This window comes from Rhinopithecus roxellana, chromosome 21 (assembly GCF_007565055.1).
Source record: "Rhinopithecus roxellana isolate Shanxi Qingling chromosome 21, ASM756505v1, whole genome shotgun sequence".
NCBI classification, from domain to species: domain Eukaryota; kingdom Metazoa; phylum Chordata; class Mammalia; order Primates; family Cercopithecidae; genus Rhinopithecus; species Rhinopithecus roxellana.
Window position 1 is genome coordinate 329355 of NC_044569.1, and position 19813 is coordinate 349167.

At 38.4% G+C, this 19813-nt stretch overlaps 1 protein-coding gene across 1 annotated transcript in view; it reads right to left on the minus strand.

Annotated features, from left to right (window-relative positions):
• Positions 1 to 19813, minus strand: part of ROCK1 (Rho associated coiled-coil containing protein kinase 1) — a 154288-nt gene that overhangs the window by 21149 nt on the left and 113326 nt on the right. The window contains 5 exon segments of the mRNA XM_010354888.2: positions 6772 to 6866; positions 9624 to 9693; positions 11202 to 11386; positions 14089 to 14249; positions 18343 to 18493. Of these exon segments, the coding sequence (XP_010353190.2) occupies positions 6772 to 6866; positions 9624 to 9693; positions 11202 to 11386; positions 14089 to 14249; positions 18343 to 18493 (662 nt within the window).

Consider the following 19813-nt stretch of genomic DNA (forward strand, 5'->3'; position numbering starts at 1 on the left):
GGAATTACAGGCATGCGCCACCATGCTCAGCTAATTTTGTATTTTTAGTACATACGGGGTTTCTCCATGTTGGTCAGGCTGGTCTTGAACTCCTGACCTCAGGGGATCTGCCCACCTTGGCCTCCCAAAGTGCTAGGATTATAGGCGTGAGCCACCACACCCGGTGTACGAGGGTTGTTTTTAAAGGAGATATCTAAATATGTTTACATAACAATGACAATGACTACAGAAAGGTAAAAATTGATGTAGAAAAGATAAGAGAATTGTTGGAGTCATAATATTCTTTTTTTTTTTTGAGACTCAGTCTGTCACCCAGACTGGAGTGCAATGGCGAGATCTTGCCACACTGCAACCTTCCCCTCCCAGGTTCAAGTGATTCTCCTGCCTCAGCCTCCCAAGTAGCTGGGACTACAGGCATGTGCCACCATGTCCGGCTAATTTTTGAATTTTTAGTAGAGATGGGGTTTCACCACATTAGCCAGGCTAGTAGCGAACTCTTAACCCAAGTGATCCGCCCGCCTGGGCCTCCCAAAATGCTGAGATTACGGGCATGAGCCACCAAACCCGGCCAAGTCATACTCTTAAGTAGGCAGGAAGAGATGGGATTAGCCATTAGATAAGAGCAAATGCTCTTGTCCATTTACATCATCAGAAGGAAGGCAGGGTTTATAGGTACTATTCTCTACTTAGAAGCTGTTCTCACCAAGATAATGAGTAACCTTCAAAATAAATACAATGGTCAATTTATGACTTTTTGGTGACTTTTCTGAATATTTGGCACTTTTTTTTTTTTTTTGAGACGGAGTCTCACTCTGTCGCCCAGGCTGAAGTACAGTGGCCTGTTCTCGGCTCACTACAAGCTCCGCCTCCTGGGTTCGTGCCATTCTCCTGCCTCAGCCTCCCCAGTAGCTGGGACTACAGGTGCCCGCCACCAGGCCCGGCTAATTTTTTGTATTTTTAGTAGAGACAGGGTTTCTCCATGTTAGCCAGGATGGTCTCGATCTCCTGACCTTGTGATCTGCCCGCCTCAGCCTTCCAAAGTGCTGGGATTACAGGCATGAGCCACCATGCCCAGCAATATTTGGCACTTTTAATCACTTTCTTTTTCTTGAAATACTCTCCTCCCCCAGCTTTTGTGATACTCTACTCTGATATAGACAAGTTAGTAGCTATGGTGGTGAAAGAGAATAGATGTTCTCTTCTGATTTTTAGGAAGCAAGGCCATTAGCTAAGTACAAGAATAAGGAAAACGTGGCGATCTGAGTAGAGACGAGATGTGAAACACTTTTCTTAGGAAAGTAGTAGAGTTAGTAGTTTAGGAAAAGAAAGGAAATGCTGCCAATGCCAAATCTAAGAATACTGGGAGTGGTTCTGCCAGCTATTATAATACAGGGCTTCAGGTTCACGACACGTTCTTATCTGAAGTTTCTGCTTTGTGTTAAGTTCAGATAAAAGTATCTGGGTTATACTTTAAAACACCAGAAAACCTATTTAACCCAGAATATATTTATATCCCTGGTTATGCTACTGTGCAAGAGAAAAAGCAAGAAAGAATTAGATGGTTCAGGGTAAAATTACCTGCATCTACATATTCATCCAGACTTCCTTTACAACTCTCCATAATGAAAGACTGTCTTTACTAATATTTAAAGTCAATCTCTCACCTTTATTCTCCTATCTCGTAAAAGAATTCAATCATCAATCATTCCACATTCTTCTGGATTATAAGATTATAAAGAGTGGCTTTGTTCTTGTTCACAAGTGTATTTCAAATGCCTAGAAAATTCTCTGGCCCACAGAGTGCGCTCAAAAATTTTACTTGAATGAAGAGATGTGGGGCTGCTCCTACTCTGATTTCCTTCCCATGGTCCATTTAAATATGTTCAAGTTTACGCTACTGTTAGGAAGCGCTCTCCTTCACATTCTCCTCTAGCTACTGCTACTTCTTGCCATAACAGCCAAGTCTCCTGAATTTTTTAATTTAACAAATATTTGCTGAGCATCACAATGCTGCCGTTACAATTGTAGGTGCTAGACATACAGCAATGAATTGGACCTAAGAACGAAACATCTGAAAATTCCTTCTGCCATAGAGCTTTGTTTCTAGTGGAAAAACAAAAACAATAAATACACCAAGTAAGAAAATTATATATTAGGAGGGAATAAGTGCCACAGACAAAAATAAAATAGGGAAGGATGTATGAACTGGGTACCAAGGTAGTGGGGTGGGGATGTATACAATTTAAAAAGCATATTCAGGGAAGGCCTTCTCAAATGATGTGGACCTGGAGAGGGCCAAGGAGCAAGCCATGTAGATACTTGGAGGAAACTGTTCCAGGAAGAGAGAAGAGCAATGTACATACCTGGAGGTAGGAGAGTGACTAATTGGTGTGTTGAATAGAAAGAAGGCTAATCAGGCTGTTAGGTATACTCTGTCTCTTGTTCTACCCTTTCCATTCAGTCTCAATCTACTTTAATATCTATTCTCATCTCTATTTAGAAGCTGTTCTCACCGAGATAATGAATAACCTTCAATATAAGTACAATGGACAATTTATAACTGTTTTTCTTGACCCTTCTGGATATGTGACACTTTTTAAAGTTTAATTTTTATTTATTTATATTTTTGAGACAGAGTCTCACCCTGTTGCCCAGGCTGGAGTGCAGTGGCACCATCTAGGCTCCCCGCAAACTCCACCTCCCGGGTTCATGCCATTCTCCTGCCTCAGCCTCCTGAGTAGCTGGGACTACAGGCACCCGCCACCATGCCCGGCTAATTTTTTTGTATTTTTAGTAGAGACGGGGTTTCACCATGTTAACCAGGATGGTCTCAATCTTCTGACATCGTGATCTGCCTGCCTTGGCCTTCCAAAGTGCTGGGATTACAGATGTGAGCCACCGCGCCCAGCCAATATATGGTACTTTTAATCACTTTCTCTTTTTTGAAATATTCTCTTACTCCAGCTTTTGTGACACCCTGCTCTGATCTTCTCTTATACTGTTGGTAGCTTCTTAGTTTCCCTTCCTCTGCCCATTCCTTAAAAGTCTAGGAGCTAGTAGTCTTTCCTCAGCCCTTGTGTCTTCTGATCCTACACTATGGGTTACAACTTGCTACCTGGGAGGACCAAATGAGTCCACAACAGTGCCCCCCACTTCCCTCCAGACACACACACACAAACACACACCTAAAATAGTTTTGGGTCAACCTTTTACATAAAAATTCAGACTCTTGGTTTCTCTTGAAAAACCAGAAGATCTTGACATACTGGGCCAGTGTTATCATGTGGTAACAAATGGCCGGAACTGAGGAGGTGAGATCTTCAGTTTGTTATAATCCTTACAACTTACGCAATGAATATATCTGCACTTAGACCCCACTAATTACAGCCTAATTATACCAATGGCATCACAGACTCATGAGTTTATAAACTCTGAGATACATAATCACCTTAACAGATCTCTGTATTAGTGGTTTCTGTATGCAAAGACTATCAAATCAGCTTCAAGTTCTTATCTTTTATCTGCATTCTAAATAAATAAATAAACCCAAATACCGTGGTATTCGTTTCTATCTGGACATCCCATAGGCACCTCAAACTCAACAGGACTGAAATTGAAATAATCTTCTCTCCCCTTGTCTCACAATTTTGGCATCCCTTAGCTCAGGGACCAGCACTACCATCAACTCAACAGCCCTGGTCAGAAACTTGAGAGTCAGCCTGAAAATTTTCCTAACCTTTGCCCCTATGCCTCCAAATCTACAAATCCTACTTCTTTTACTTCCTACTTCGTTTTATGCAGTTGCCTCTTACTGCCAACTTCCACTATAATTTTATATCTAAGTTTTTCCAGTGGTTATATAACTGGACTCCCTGTATCTATGCAGCTTTCTCTTACTTCAATTCCTTCTCCACTCCTTAGAGTGAGTTTTCTAAAATACTTGTCAGTCACTAGCTTAGAATTTTCGTTTATTCATTCGGTATTTATTGAATACTTGCTCTGAAAGTCCCTGATTGAAGTGCTGGGAATAAATAGACAACAATGGAAGAAACAAAAGTCCCCACATTTCAATATTTTAAACTCTTCAGCATGATACACAAAGTCCTTTGTAATCTGACTTAGTTTTATCTCTCCAGCCTTATCTGTCATGAACTAACCATTTACCGTTTCTCAAATCACAGATTGGCTTCTGCCTATACTGTCCCTTATTCCCCACATCCCATTCCCTGGCTAATTCTACTTTCCCTCAGTTGTGATCTCTGTTGGGAAATGTTCTCTGAATTCCACATGGTAAGGTGAGATATCCTTTGGCACAGCCACTGTACCTTGATTATATCTCTCCTAACTCGATTCTGAAGCACTTGAAGAATCTTAACTTACTAATAATTGGATAGCTGCACAAAGCACAGTACTTACAGCACAATAGTGGTGATCCATATATTTGTCTTAAATAGATGAAGAGATGAAAAAAGGAAAATATATCAACTCTGAAACAATATAGTATGGAGTGAATATTTGGCACTTTTAATTACTTTCTCGTTCTGTTCCTCAGATCACAGATTGGTTTCTGCCTATACTATGCCCTTCACAGTGAATGCATACATCTGGGATTGCATATTGCAATACCATACAAATGGTAGAGGAGGTAACAGACCAGACTCTACAGTATGACTGTATCAGAGAATAACCAGGAAATGCAGCTTTGTGTCTATCTTAGCTTTCAGTTAATTAGGTTATCTAACTATGATACTTGGCCACCAAATTAGTATGTTGATACCTGCTGTGATGCTAAAATTTATGATAATATACAGTTCGGCAACAAACTACTGTCAATTCTGGACCTTAAATATTTTAATCAACTTAATCAACTCGATTAAGGCAACTTAATTGCAAAAAGATGCAATTATTCTTAATTTATAATCAAGTCAACAAAGGTAAACAACGAAAAGTTTAAGTTTATTTATAAAACTAGTAAAAATAAAAGTTATGTATTCCAACAAAAAAAAAATGAAGAATGATAAAAGTCAGTATCTCCAGTTTGCAACACCTAATGTATTAAGATCTAACGTTGAGTACCACAGTGGTTAACAACAGAAACAGGGAAACCAGAAAGTACAAGGTTATATATGAATTAGTCTTCTTCCTCCTAAAAATCAGATTTGAATCTGATTAAGCTTCCAAATCAGAAATGTCCAATGAAACTTTCTAGGATGTCAGAAATGTTCTGTATCTGTATTATCTATTATAATATGGTAGACACTAACCGCATATGACTACTGAGCACCTGAAATACGACTAGTACATCTGAGGAACTAAGTTTTAATTTTACGTAACTGAATTTAAATTTAAGTAACTATATGTGGCTACTGGCCACCATATTGGGCAGAGGAGCTCTAGAAATAACTACTGACTTCCAGGAAACATAAGGGAAATGGGGAATGTTCAACCAACTACAGAAATTGAATCAATAAAATTGCAACTGAGGGAACCTCTACAGGACAAAAAATTTCCAGTTTCTTCAACAAATCTGTATCAGGATGGTGATTACTCTTGAGGTGGGGAGGAAAGAAGGCATAATTAGGAGGTGGGATATAGTGGGCTTCTGAAGTGGATAGCAAGGTTCTTTCATGGATGATGATGTTATGACGACATTTGTCATAATTCATAAAAACTATTAGTTTTGCTGTTTTCTGTAATTGTTTGTTTCAACAACAAACAGTCTTTCAAAGGTGATTAAATGTAAAGAGAATATAACAGTGTTGGAAAACTAGTTCTAGTGTATGTTCTGACATTACCTAGCTACGAGATACTCCTGCATGAGTTACTATCTTGTTGGACCTGTCAGCTGAATTCTAAAATGAAGCTGTTACACTTGAAATAGCTTTATAAGGTTTTCTCCTTTTAAGACCCTAAACATATACATGTAATGAAAATTAACCTGTATAATAATATTTTATTATTATTATTTTTAGAGATGGGATCTCATTACGTTGTCCAGGCTGGTCTTGGGCAACTCCTGGGCTCAAGCGATCCTCTCACCTCAGCCTCCCAAAATGCTGGTATTACAGGCATGAGCCACCATGCCAGGCCATAACCTGCATAGTAATCCTAAGAAGACCTTAAATACCTTTATCTAACTTAAAATAATGATTTGCAAAAACAGCATGATTTATATATAAATAGATCTTTTAAAATTGAGATACTAGCCCAGGCGCGGTGGCTCATGCCTGTAATCCCAGCACTTTGGGAGGCCGAGGTGGGCGGAACACGAGGTCATGAGTTTGAGACCAACCTGACCAACATGGTGAAACCCTGTCTCTACTAAAAATACAAAAATTAGCCGAGCGTGGTGGCGCACGCCTGTAATCTCAGCTACTCAGGAGGCTGAGGCAGGAGAATCGCTTGAACCCGGGAGGCAGAAGCTGCAGTGAGCCGAGATCACGCCACTGGAGTCCAGGCTGGGTGACAGAGCAAGACTCCGTCTCAAATAAAAATAAATTAAAAAAATAAAAATTGAGATACCCCTGAAAACAACTGTCAAACAACTTTTTGTCAGTTTAATGAATCTCTGCAATTGCTACAGTGTTGATTTATAGCATTGTTTTTTCACCATAAAGGCAAATTTAGCCTAATCTGATTTATTCTGAATTAGCCCAATAAATTGCGTTCTATACCATTCCCACCAGAATAATGGCACATCTATTCACTATTTTAAAACTTAAGAATGCCTGTTGCAGTACTAATTCTTGTTCTAAAGCAAAATGGACATACTTTTCATTTTGTAGTTCCTGTATTTTCTTTAAATTTTCTCTGTTTTTTTCTTCAATTTCTTCTTTAAGTTCCTTTACCTGGGTTTTATAAAGTGTCTGCAAAACAAGTGACAAGAAGAAGTAAGTGTTTATGGTGGGTTAAAAACAATTTGGCAGTTTCTTATAAATTAAAAAAATTAACATATGATCCAACAATTCCTCTCAAGTATTTACCCATGACAAATACAAATATATATCAACACCTAGTCTTATACATGAATTTTCCTTATGGTTTTATTTATAACAACTCCAAAGTGGAAATGAACCAGATATCCATCAATACGTGGGTTAAAAAAAAAAAAACTGGTTAATTCATATTACTTAGCAATAAAAAGGAATGAACTACTGATACATACAACATGTAAAACTAAGAAATCTAAAAAATATGCCGAGTGAAAGAAACCACATGTCAAAAAGCATACACTGTGTGACTCCATGTATATGAAATTCTAGAACAGGTAAAAATAATCAATTATGACAGAAAACAATCAGTCATTGTCTGTGTATAGAGGTGGTTGGGAAAAACGTAGAGTGAAGGGCCACAAGGGAACTTTTTGCGGTGAAAAAAAAAAATTCCACATATTGATTGTGGTTGTGGTCACACAGTTGTATCTATTTGTCAAAACTTCCTAACCAGTACACTTAAAATGGGTATATTACATAGAAATTAGAGCTTAATGGCCGGGTGTGGTGGCTCATGCCTGTAATCCCAGCACTTTGGGAGGCCGAGGCGGGCAGATCACGAGGTCAGGAGATTGAGACCATCCTGGCTAACACAGTGAAACCCCGTTTCTACTAAAAATACAGAAAATTAGCTGGGCGTGGTGGCACGCTCCTGTAATCACAGCTCTTCGGGAGACTTGAACCCGGGAGCGGGAGGTTGCAGTGAGCCAAGATTGTGCCACTGCTCTCCAGCCTGGGTGACAGAGTGAGACTCCATCTCAAAAAAAAAAAAAAAAAAAAAAAAAAAAAAGAAAGAAAAGAAATTATAGCTTAATAAAGTATATTACAGATTTGGGAAGACATTATAAAGAAATTCAACACACACTACTAATTTAAATGTTAGATCAATTCTTGACTAATGTTAGAAAAAAATCACTTCTGTTTTGGTGGGTGGGATGTACTGGGCAGTTGAGAGACAGGTAAAAAATATCCACAAAAGGGCTGGGCGCAGTGGCTCACGCCTGTAATCCCAGCACTTTGGGAGGCCGAGGTGGGCGGATCACGGGGTCAGGAGATCGAGACCATCCTGGCTAACACGGTGAAACCTCGTGTCTACTAAAAATACAAAAATTAACCAGGTGTGGTGGCGGCGCCTGTAGTCCCAGCTACTCGGGAGGCTGAGGTAGGAGAATGGCGTGAAACCAGGAGGCAGAGCTTGAGATTGCCTCCACTGCACTCTAGCCTGGGCGAGAGGGCAAGACTCCATCTCAACAAAAAAGAAAAAGCAATGTCCACAAATAAGATTTATCAAGTATTCTGCTAACATATCTATAACATATGCTTATTTCAGAACAATGATTCTTACAAAATTCACTGAGCTTTTGCCAACTCCAGCGAAAAATATTTAACACGAGACTCATTTTGTGTTAGTTGCTGAAGTTACAGAGTGAACTTCCAGTTCTGACATCTATGTCTTTTTAACTACCCTCTTTACTTTAAAAGAAAAAGAGAAGGGAAAAAAATAGCAAGGGCCAGCAAACAGCTGTGGAGAACTCCTTTAACACTTACTTATTACATTAAGAAACAGCACTTTTCTAGGCAAAAAAATACATAAATGTCTATGGGAAAGCAAATGAAAGAAGAATAAGGGCTTACTCTAGGTTAAGTATTTAGAATTTCTAAAATTAAGTAATCTATTTGGCCTTTGGGACTTAGATTCTTATCTCTCTGACTTCAAATACTGAAATTCAAGTAAGTAAATCAATGAAGGGATAAAAAGAAAAATAATCTGATTTGAAAACCCAGAATAAAAGCAAATCTTAAAATTTGGTTCATAACAGCTTATTGAATTGAATGCTGTTTAATCCAATGCCCACAAGCAATGCAATAAATCAGAACTGAGACAGGGTCAGGTTTTGTACTATCTTCTAGAAGCAAAATGAAGAATCCACAGGAACCACCGCAAGTCATTTGACATCCATCCAAACATCTGGAGGCACTGGATGATTGCTCTGTGTAAGCATATGGCAAGAAGGTGTATGGGATGCTACAGATCACTTTGCAGAAGTTAGCAGTAGATACTTTGAATAATTCCATTTAGCAAACACCCAGAGCAAGCGTTTTCAACAATATTTAAAAGTTTTTCATTTTGTTTATGAGACAGAGTCTTGCTGTCGCCCAGGCTGGAGCACAGATGACCTCGGCTCATTATAATGTCCAACTATCAGGCTCAAGTGATTCTTCTGCCTCAGCCTCCCGAGTAGCTGGGACTACAGGTGCCTGCCACCACAACCAGCTAATTTTTGTATTTTTAGTAGAGACAGGGTTTCACCATGTTGGCCAGGCTGGTCTCGAACTCCTGATCTCAAGTGATCCACCCGCCTCGGCCTCCCAAAGTGCTGGGATGACAGGTGTGAGCCACAGCGTCTGGCCTGAAAAGATTTTACGATTTAAAAACATATACCAATGATAGCCTAATATGCCAAGAAACAAATGGATAAACAAAAAGAAGAAAATCACAATGTTTATTAGAAGATGAAGAGTCATTTGAAAAAGAATTTTAAAAAGAAAAAGTTCACATAAAAGAATCTAATACCTTGTTGTAAGTCAGGTTTTGAAACAGTGCGTATGTTAAAAATGATTCTCACTTACCGAGAAATATTGTTCAGCTTCAAGCTGATCTTGTAGCTCCCGCATCTGTCCTTCATTCCCTCTATACTGTCTTCAGATGAAAAGAAAAACAAGTGAACAAACGCTCCTACTTATACTAGACTTTATTTATTCTTAGTTTGTTAAAGTTGCTAATATAAAAAAGGTTTACTAAAACAATCTTTATTTTTAAAAAACATACCTCATTATTATTTTACTAATTAACTTGGTCAGGCCACACTGGTTCTATCTTGCTCCTTATAAAATGATGCTATACAAAAGTAGTGAGAACCCTTTTCTACTGATGATCACTTTTTGGAGAATATTAATTGTGGCTCTATCCAAAATGAAAAAATAAAATTGATACCATATTTTTGCTAAATTTTTACACAGAAAAGCAGTAATAGGGAAGAAAATGTCTTGTACGGTAAGTAAAAAAAAAAGGGGGGGATGAAAAATTTAGTAATAGTTCAGTGCTTTATATCATAGTACTATGTTTAATAAGTAATAATTCAGTACTACATACTAGACATTATGGCCAATTAAGCACAAAAAAGGGGCTGTGGAAATGAATCATCAGGTAAGAAGGGAAAGCAAGAACAACAAACTGACAAAGAAGGAGGAACACAGACAGACAACTGCATGTATATAATATATATATAAACACAACTCACAAAGGAGCAGAGTCCAAAAGATGGAAACACAACGTAACCCGAAGACATAGATTTTCAATAATTATTTACTGTCTACTACGAAAGTCTAGCAGCTAGGCTTGAAAACCTAGTTGCTAGACTTTCATATTAGACAGTAATAACAGCTTTGTATTCTCAGTATCTAAAAAGGCATGTGGTTGACAGAAAGTCCACACCAATCTCCATTGAATGCTGAGTGAGAGTATTTTTGGAGAAAAAAAATATAAAACACATTTTTGTGAAAATGGTGGCTCTAAAAGAGGAAAAGAATTTCATCAATATAAATCCAATTTTATGAAAACTGACAATTTAATCCAAGAATCACCTCTGTAAATGAAGCTAGCAAGTGATGATATAATAAAATAAATTCAGAGGAAATAAAAACACAGGACTTGGCATAAGATATATCCACTTTTGATATTAAACTTGTGAAGCATATTCTTAGGCAAATTGTGAAAGCAATCTTGACATCTTGCTTGTTCTCCATTTCAAGTAAGCAGGCATATCACATCCCAAGAGTAACAGAAAAAGAAAAAAGACATTTTTGCATTTTGAGATGAACCAAAGACACAAAACAAAACGCACAGTGTGTCATGTCTAATTCTAGCCTCTGAACATCTCCTACGAGGCACTGTGATTTTTGTAATTCTAACCTGAAGAAATGTGATGACTTTTGTGGACAAGAAAATCAGATGAGAAAACTGTGGTCTTTCCAAAGCCTGAACTCCCTTGAAAACCTTTGCAAGTAAATTATTTTACTTCTAAATACTTTTTCGCTGTCTTTCACAAACTCTAAGTACATAATCTGTACATATGTAAAATATCAAACACACAAGTCAATGATGAGCACAAAAAAGAAAGAAATCACAATGTTATTTTAAAGACTTACTTCGTAAGCTGAGCTAACTCAAATTCTAATAATCTCTTTGCTTCCAATAAAGTATTTATTTCCTGTTTCATCTGCTTTTCTAAACCTTTTAAATTGTCTGCCTCAAATGCTTGAGTCTTCAATTCATTTTGTAACAACAGCCGCTTATTTGATTCCTGCTCCAGTTGCAGGGTTAGATTCTTAACCTATGAATGAGAAAAATAATTGGGATCTTAAATCTCTTAAATAATTTATTAGACATTATTTGAAAGAATACTAACCAAATCAAGTACATTATAATTCACGGTACTAGTAAAAAATATTAGTATTTTAAAGAGTCTTCATTGTTCCACGTGTTTATTATTGTAGATTTACTATTAAGTCAAATTAATTCCCAAATTTCAGACATGAGATGTTGTGGAGGGAAAAAAATTCTGGTTCCTTTCAGACCCAATCATCATGAAAATGTTGGAGTACAAGGTGATTATAAAACTCATTTCTGGGCCAGGCACAGTGGTTCACGTCTGTCATCCCAGCACTTTGGGAGGCTGAGGCAGGTGGAGTGCTTGAACCCAGAGTTTGAGACATGGTGAAACCCTCGCTCTACAAAAAAATACAAAATTGGCCAGGCATGGTGGTACACTCCTGTAGTCCCAGCTACATGAGAGGATCACCTGAGCCTGGGAGGCAGAGGCTGCAGTGAGCCAAGATCATGCCATTGCACTCCAGCCTGAGTGACAGTGAGACTCTGTCTCAAAAAAAAAAAAAAAAAAAAAAAAAAAAAAAAAAAAGCCATTTCTGGGGGAACATTTGAATGGAATACTTAAATTTACTTGTTTATATGCTCTACTCTACAACCCTTCAAAGCTTAACAAAACAAACTGAACGTATGTTTCATTCAACTCAACAAATATTTTTGAAGTTTTTATTAGGTGTTCGGACCAATGAACTCAAAATTCCTACAGTGGTTTACAATGGCCTTCATGATCTGTTCTAACTCTATTCCTATCATCGGCCATTCTCTACAATCCAATCATATTCTTCAGATCCTCAAATGCAACAAATTCTCCCTCACCTCACAGGTCTTGTACACGCTACTCCTTGTTTTATCCACCTTCATTTATTCATTCTTCAGCTCTCAAATGTTATACTCTTAGCAAGGCCTTCTGTAACTCCCAAATGTGATTAGTAATACAACCCTATAGCATTCGGTATTTTCTTTTTAATTATTTGCAATGCTTGTAGTTACTATTTTTTTTTTTTTTCTTTGAGACTGAGTCTCACTCTGTATGTAGCGCAGGCTGGAGTGCAGTGGTGTGATCTCGGCTCACTGCAAGCTCCGCCTCCCAGGTTCACGCCATTCTCCTGCCTCAGCCGCCCGAGGAGCTGGGACTACAGGTGCCTGCCACCATGCCCGGCTAATTTTTTTGTATTTTTAGTAGAGACGGGGTTTCACCATGTTATCCAGGATGGTCTCGATCTCCTGACCTCGTGATCCACCCACCTCGGCCTTCCAAAGTGCTGGGATTACAGGCGTGAACCACCGCGCCTGGCCAGTAGTTACTATTTTAATATCTGTTTTTCCCTCCTGGCTGTAACTTCCAACAAAGTCAGGACCATATCTATATCTTATTCACTTCAGTAACCCCCAACTCCTAGCACAGAGCCAAATAGTAGGTAGTCAAAAATTATGTTTTTTAAATGACTGAATATTATCTTTCAAATTTTGTACATTCCTCCTGCATGTTAACTTTAATAGGTATCTCTAGTTTCTCTTCTTTCTAGTCCATTCTATATACCACTACCAGATTGATTTTTCTAGAAGTGCTTTCACCTATAGCTCCCATGCAAGTTTTATTTTTTAGAGATAGGGTCTCACTCTCGACTCACTGCAGCCTCGATCTCCTGAGGTGCAAGCAATCCTCCCACCTCAACCTCCTGAGTAGCCGGAACTATAGGCATACGCCACCACACATAGCTGATTTTGGTATTTGAGATGGGGTTTCACCATGTTGCCTAGGCTGGTTTCAAACTCCTGGGCTCAAGCAATCTGCCGATCTGCTCACCTTAGCCTCCCAAAGTGCTGGGATTACAGGTGTAAGCCAATGTGTCTGGCCAACCATGCAAGTTTTAAAGAGTATCGATACTTTGGCCTCCAAATTTCTCCCATGACCACTCAACATGTCTTCTTCTTTTCTTCAAAAAGTTAAAAGTTCTATCAAGTTCCTCTTTATGCTTTACTTACCCATCTTCTTATCCACCCGGTACTCACTTTATTATCCATATCTTTACTGATAATATTCCCTCTAGCAAATAAAACTCTGACTCTAAAACTATTACCTTTTGAAGTCTTACTCAACCTTTAAAATCTAGGTAACATGTTACATCTTCTTGAGAAGGCTTTCCTACTTTCGGTCTTAGAAATAATTTCTAAAGTACATATAGTAACCACCAGGACATGTTGTCATTTTATCTCTTTATTAACTGCTTTATAAAATGTATACCCCATGCTATCAATCTAAGCCAGGAAAGACTACAGTTAAACACTTTTATTGAAATCTAAGAGCAATGCTTTCTTTGGGGATATAAGATGCGTTATAATAAAGACTTTTTTTTTTCTTTTAAAGCAGATGGTCAGTTTTTTCAGGGAAGGAACTATGACATTTCAATACAGTTGTACTGTCATAGTGAAAAATGGCATAGATTACACAGAGTGAATGTTCAATAACTATTTGAAGAGGAAAATTCTAGGTGCTGGGGTAACCATATAGCAGTGAACATAGACCCATGTCAATCATTTCATTCAAATCTCCTTCACGGTGTTTAAATTATAGATAACTCTTCAGTCATAACTTATATAATCGTTTCTCTTTTAATAGATGAACAAAGTCAGTACTATTTTTCTTACTTCATCCTCCATCCTTTCTTTATTTCCAGTCAAATGTTCTAGTTTCTGCTGAGATTGCTTCAGATCAACGTCTAGCATGGAACACTGTTTCTCAATCTGAACAACCCGATTTTCAGCCTTCTCTCGAGCTTCTCTTTCTTCTTTCAGCTTTTTTTCCATCTCTGGGAAAGCAAAAAGGTACATACATTTAAAGAAAGAGTACTTTAATACATTTCACTTTATATGGGCTGTAATTTGGTTTCAAATATCTCTATTGTTTTTATCCTGGGACTTGAATAGAGCTATTAATTATAGAAATTCTCATGTTATGTAAACTGTTTCTATAGTAGAAATCTCTAAAGAAAAGGAGTTATAAAATATAATATAGCAATAAAATCTAGAATCTAAACCCAGCTCTTGCCCAATGACGAGAGATTAATCAGTACCACTTTGCAGACTAGAAGGTGAAGAGTATAGCTAGAAAGGAAGTGAATCAACAAAGAACAATGAAGGTACATCAAGTAAAAGCAGAAAAATAAGGCTGTGGTTATTAATTTACACCCTGCACTGTTCCAGAAAAGGTTCAGGAGGCTTAAGGCTACGGTAGGAACTCCAGTTTATACAATTCAGATGAATAAGATTCCCCAATAGTATAATACCTCTTTTAATTATTACTGGAATATATTAGTCTACACTGAGGCTCCTTTTTTGAAATATAACTGAGCTTCTGAGAGGTTAACTTTTCCATGTTCATGCAACTAGTAAGTTGCCCCATCAGAATTCTAGTTTATTTGAAGTCTGCTTTCCCACTCTCGAAGACCACCCTCTAGGTGACAAAATATAAACTATTAAATAAATATAAATAAACTATTACTTATCTTTCCCCCCAAACTTACAACTTAGCTGCACCAGTAAATTGTCACCTCTTAAGACCCTTCTGTTTAATCAAACACAAATTCATCCACTATGTTCTTCTGACTCTTGATCTCTCTCTCCTGAGCACCAGACTTAGATACCAATTGACTAACATCTCCACCTAGATATCGAATAATCTTATTAAAGTTAACATATTCACAATAGATGCTTTACTTCTGGCCCATCCCCAAACCACTCCAACCCCAGTTAGTCTCAGTCTTTTTTTTTTTTTTTGGCGACAGTGTCTCGCTGTGTTGCCCAGGACAAAGTGCACTGGTGCAATCTCAGCTCACTGCAACTTCCGCCACCTGGGTTCTAGCAATTCTGCTGCCTCAGCCTCCTGAGTAGCTAAGATTACAGGTGCGCATCACTACACGCAGCTAATTTTTGTATTTTTTAGTAGAGGCGGGGTTTCACTATGTTGCCCAGGCTGGTCTCGAATTCCTGACCTCAAATGATCTGCCTGCCTCGGCCTCCCAAAGTGCTAGGAATTACAGGTGTGAGTCCCCACACCTGGTCTTTTTCTATCCAATTCATCACCAACTCTTGTCCTCTATACCTCGACTTCTTTCTCTCTCTACTACTACCAGTGTTGATGGCCTATAGCCTTCTAACTGATCTCCCTTTTTATCACTGTTCTCACTCTTGAAAGCATTCCCCACAGAGCAGCAGAAATGATATTTTAAAAATATAAATTACACATCCCAGAAGCTTAAAATGCACTAGTGCCTTCATACAAATCTTAGAATAAGAATACTGAACTTACTATCACTTCTGCCTGAAATGTATTTTCTCTAGCTCCTTTAACAGGTGGTTCATTTTGACTTTCAGTTCTTACCTCAAATATTATGGGCTCAGAGGGCCTTTCCTCAGAACCCCCATCTAGGGCAGTGCCAAGTCAAAACAATGATATTAATGTGTATTTCCTTCCCATTAATAATTACAAGCTGTACATATTTTCATTTATGAATTCTTTTTTTTTTTTTTTTTTGGTCTATCTTCACCATCTGAATGTAATCTCCGGGCTTCCTATCAGTTTTATGCTCTGCGATATTCCCAGCTGTGCCTTGTCTTGTAGTAGGCAGTCAGTAATTAAGTGAAAGAAATAAAAGTAGCTCAATATGGCTGAAGCACAGGGTACACACAACAAAGTGTAGACCAAGAAGACTGCAAAGACAGACAGGTGTCAACTTAAAGATTCAGTATATCCAAGGAGTTTGAAAGGTACCCTGCAAACAATGAAAAGCCACTAAAGGATTTTAAGGATAACAAAATATGATTTGACCAAAAAAGAAAATTGTTCTAACCTAAGTGAGAATGATTGATGAATAGAACAACTCTTGGCAAAATGAGGATGTGATGTTCAGTAACCAAGATAATAGCTACTGAAAACTTTCTATGCACAGGCACTTTACATCCATTTTTCATCTAACTTAAAATAGTTACAGAGCACCACTGATCTGTCTGATTCCAAAGCCTTGGCTCATCTCATAAAGACCCTATGGCCATTAACTAGGTTAGTGAGAATAAAGAATAAGAGCAGGTTTGATGGATAAGATTATGAGCTTTCTTTTCAGGAAAAATAATTTAAGATGCCAACACATCCAAACTGTAGTAGGTTAAGAATAAGTAGAAGGCGAAGAAAGATTTGTTAGAAGTTTAGATATTAAAATTTTTTTTTCCATAAAGAATCTGACACCATTGAATTTGACTATTTTATTATTTTATCTGAAATAAAACAGTAGTAATTAGTAAGGATCACAGATTGCTGCATGGATTTGTCTATTTAAGATGGGAAACTTGTTCATGTTTACAGTAAGAAAGAAGATAATGGAAGTAAAAAGGTCGAGGATACAGAAAAGAAAAAGAGATAAGAAGTTAAGATGAGATAAGAGGAGATTACCCTCCTTTAAGATAATAGTGAAGATAATGAAGACAGGTAAAGAAGTAGGATAGATTGACAAGAAAACTAGATTTTGAGGAGTTCACACCTATGCTTTCATTATTTATTTGTGAAATAAGAATAGAGTTCACCTAAAATTGGAGTGATAAAGAAACAGCACAGGAAACTTGAGATGATAAATAAAAGTCTGGGAGAAGAAATTTATGAGTGATATGTTTAAAGAAAGCATGGTGGCTCATGCCTGTAATCCCAGCACTCTGGGAGGCCAAGGGAGAAGGATCCCTTGAGCCCAGGAGCTCAAGACCAGCCTGGACAACATAGTGAGACTCTTTCTCTACCAAAAATAAGTAATTTTTAAAAATTAAAAAAAAATCGACAACTCAGGTTGCAGATAATGCATTGGACTAACACTCAACTGCTTGAAGAAAGTGGCTGGCTGGTCTGAACTAGGGTTGTGTTTGGAGGCATAACACAGTGGATGGAATTACAAAGAAATGAGAAAATTGAGGGTACAAAGCAAGATAGCATATGAATTAACAGACAATGAGGTCCAGAATGGATCATAAAGCAAATCAAGGAAAGGGCTACTAAAAAACAGAGAAAAGACAGATTCCACTAATTTTTATAGGAAACAGAGTAGTAAACTGAGGGAACAAGGAGGTGAAATTGTGATCTTAAAATATGGAAAGCATTGCCAGGCATGGTGCCTCATGCCTATAATCCCCGCACTTTGGGAGGCCAAAGCATGTGGATCACCTGAGGTCAGGAGTTTCAGACCAGCCTGGCCAACATGGTGAAACCCGTCTCTACTAAAAATACAAAAATTAGCTGGGCATGGTGTCTGGTGCCTGTAATCCCAGCTACTCAGGAGGCTAAGGCAGGAGAATTAGGAGAATTGCTTGAATCTGGAGGCGGAGATTGCACGGAGCCAAGACTGCACCATTGCACTCTAGCATGGGAGACAAGAGCAAAACTTTGTCTCAAAAAAAAAAAAAAGGAAAGTATCAAAAGGAAGGCACCCTCTCCTTGATTATAACTTATAATTTCTTTCTTTCTTTGAGACATAGTCTCACTCTGTTGCCCAGGCTGGAGAACAGCGACGCCATCTTGGCTCACTGCAACCTCTGCTTCCTCGGTTCAAGCGATTCTCCTGCCTCAGCCTCCCCAGTAGCTGGGATTACAAGCGTGCGACACCACACCTGGCTAATTTTTTTTTATTTTTAGTACAGACGGAGTTTCACCATGATGGCCAGGCTGGTCTCAAACTCCTGGCCTCAAGTGATCCACTGGCTTCAGCCTCCTAAAGTGATGGGATTACAGGTGTGAACCACTGTGCCAGGCCTGTAATTTATATTATAATTTCTACGAGTTATACAGTATAAAATTTTGATCAACACCAAATTTCTCTAGTCACTATTTGAAGCCAATTTTGTAAAAATAATAAAACTGACACTTACCACACATTGCCACAGACTTTGCCTCTTCAATAGATTGATGTTTGTCAGTTAAACGAGCTTTGGTTACTTTGTGTTCATTTACCTCTTGTTCTAACCGTTGTTGTAATGATTTAAGTTTGTAGTTTAAATCTATCTCTAAATTATTCTTTTCCTGTAAAATGGGAGTAGGAGTCATGTAATAAACTGTGCAGAAGGCATGCATGTTAGTAAATCTTACATTTAATATTCTGGAAGAGATAAGATGCCTTATTTTAAAAATCACAATAAACACATATAATTAAAAGCAAAAGATAACCCTCCCTTCCCATTTGAATCATTAACCATGGCGGAGGGCAGAACAAAGCTGTGCTGGTGGTTATGTTCAGGACAGTTCATTGCTAAGATCAGAAAAGAGTAAGTCGGCCGGGCGCAGTGGCTCAAGCCTGTAATCCCAGCACTTTGGGAGGCCGAGACGGGCGGATCACGAGGTCAGGAGATCGAGACCATCCTGGCTAACATGGTGAAACCCCGTCTCTACTAAAAATACAAAAAACTAGCCGGGCGAGGTGGCGGGCGCCTGTAGTCCCAGCTACTCCGGAGGCTGAGGCAGGAGAATGGCGTAAACCCAGGAGGCGGAGCTTGCAGTGAGCTGAGGTCCGGCCACTGCACTCCAGCCCGGGCGACAGAGCAAGACTCCGTCTCAAAAAAAAAAAAAAAAAAAAGAAAGAAAAAAAAAGAAAAGAGTAAGTCAAATTTTCCGTTTATTTAAAAATTTTTGATACCATCTTTTTTCTTTTTTCTTTTTTCTTTTTTTTTTTTTTAAAGAGATGAGGTCTCACTCTGTCACCCAGGCTGGAGTGCGGTGGCACCTTCTTAGCTCACTGCAGCCTTAAACTCCTGGGCTCAAGCTATCCTCCAGCCTTAGCATCCAGAGTGGCTAGTATTAAAGGCTTGTGTCACCACACCTGGCTAATTTTTAAGCATTTTTTTTATAGAGATGGGGTCTTGCTCCATTGCCCAGGCTATTCTCAAACTCCTGGGCTCAAGCAATCCTCCTGTGTCAGCCTCCCAAAGTGTTGGGTCTACAAGCATGAGCCACCTTGCCTGGCCTGGTACCACTTAAAAAAATATACTAACTGATCTTTATCTACATTTGCATCTATATCCTCATTTACTTTGCTTTCACAAAAACAAAACAAAACAAAACAAAACAAAACAAACCAAACCACAAAGCATCCTGTGGCAAGTCCATTGACATAGAAAGGAAAAATGAGTCAAAATATATTCCATTTCTGTTTGGGTACCCTTTTCTACTCTTCCTTCTTTTATCCTAAGTCCATATTTACACCAGCTTGGACATCAAAAACTATTCTAATTGTGACAAAACATGTCCAAAGGACAAGATAAGTAAGTCAGTGGCTTTTCTGATAATTTGCCTGAGGTTCTAATGAACCTCCAACATTACAGAGAGGCTTTGAAAAAGTGACAGCTG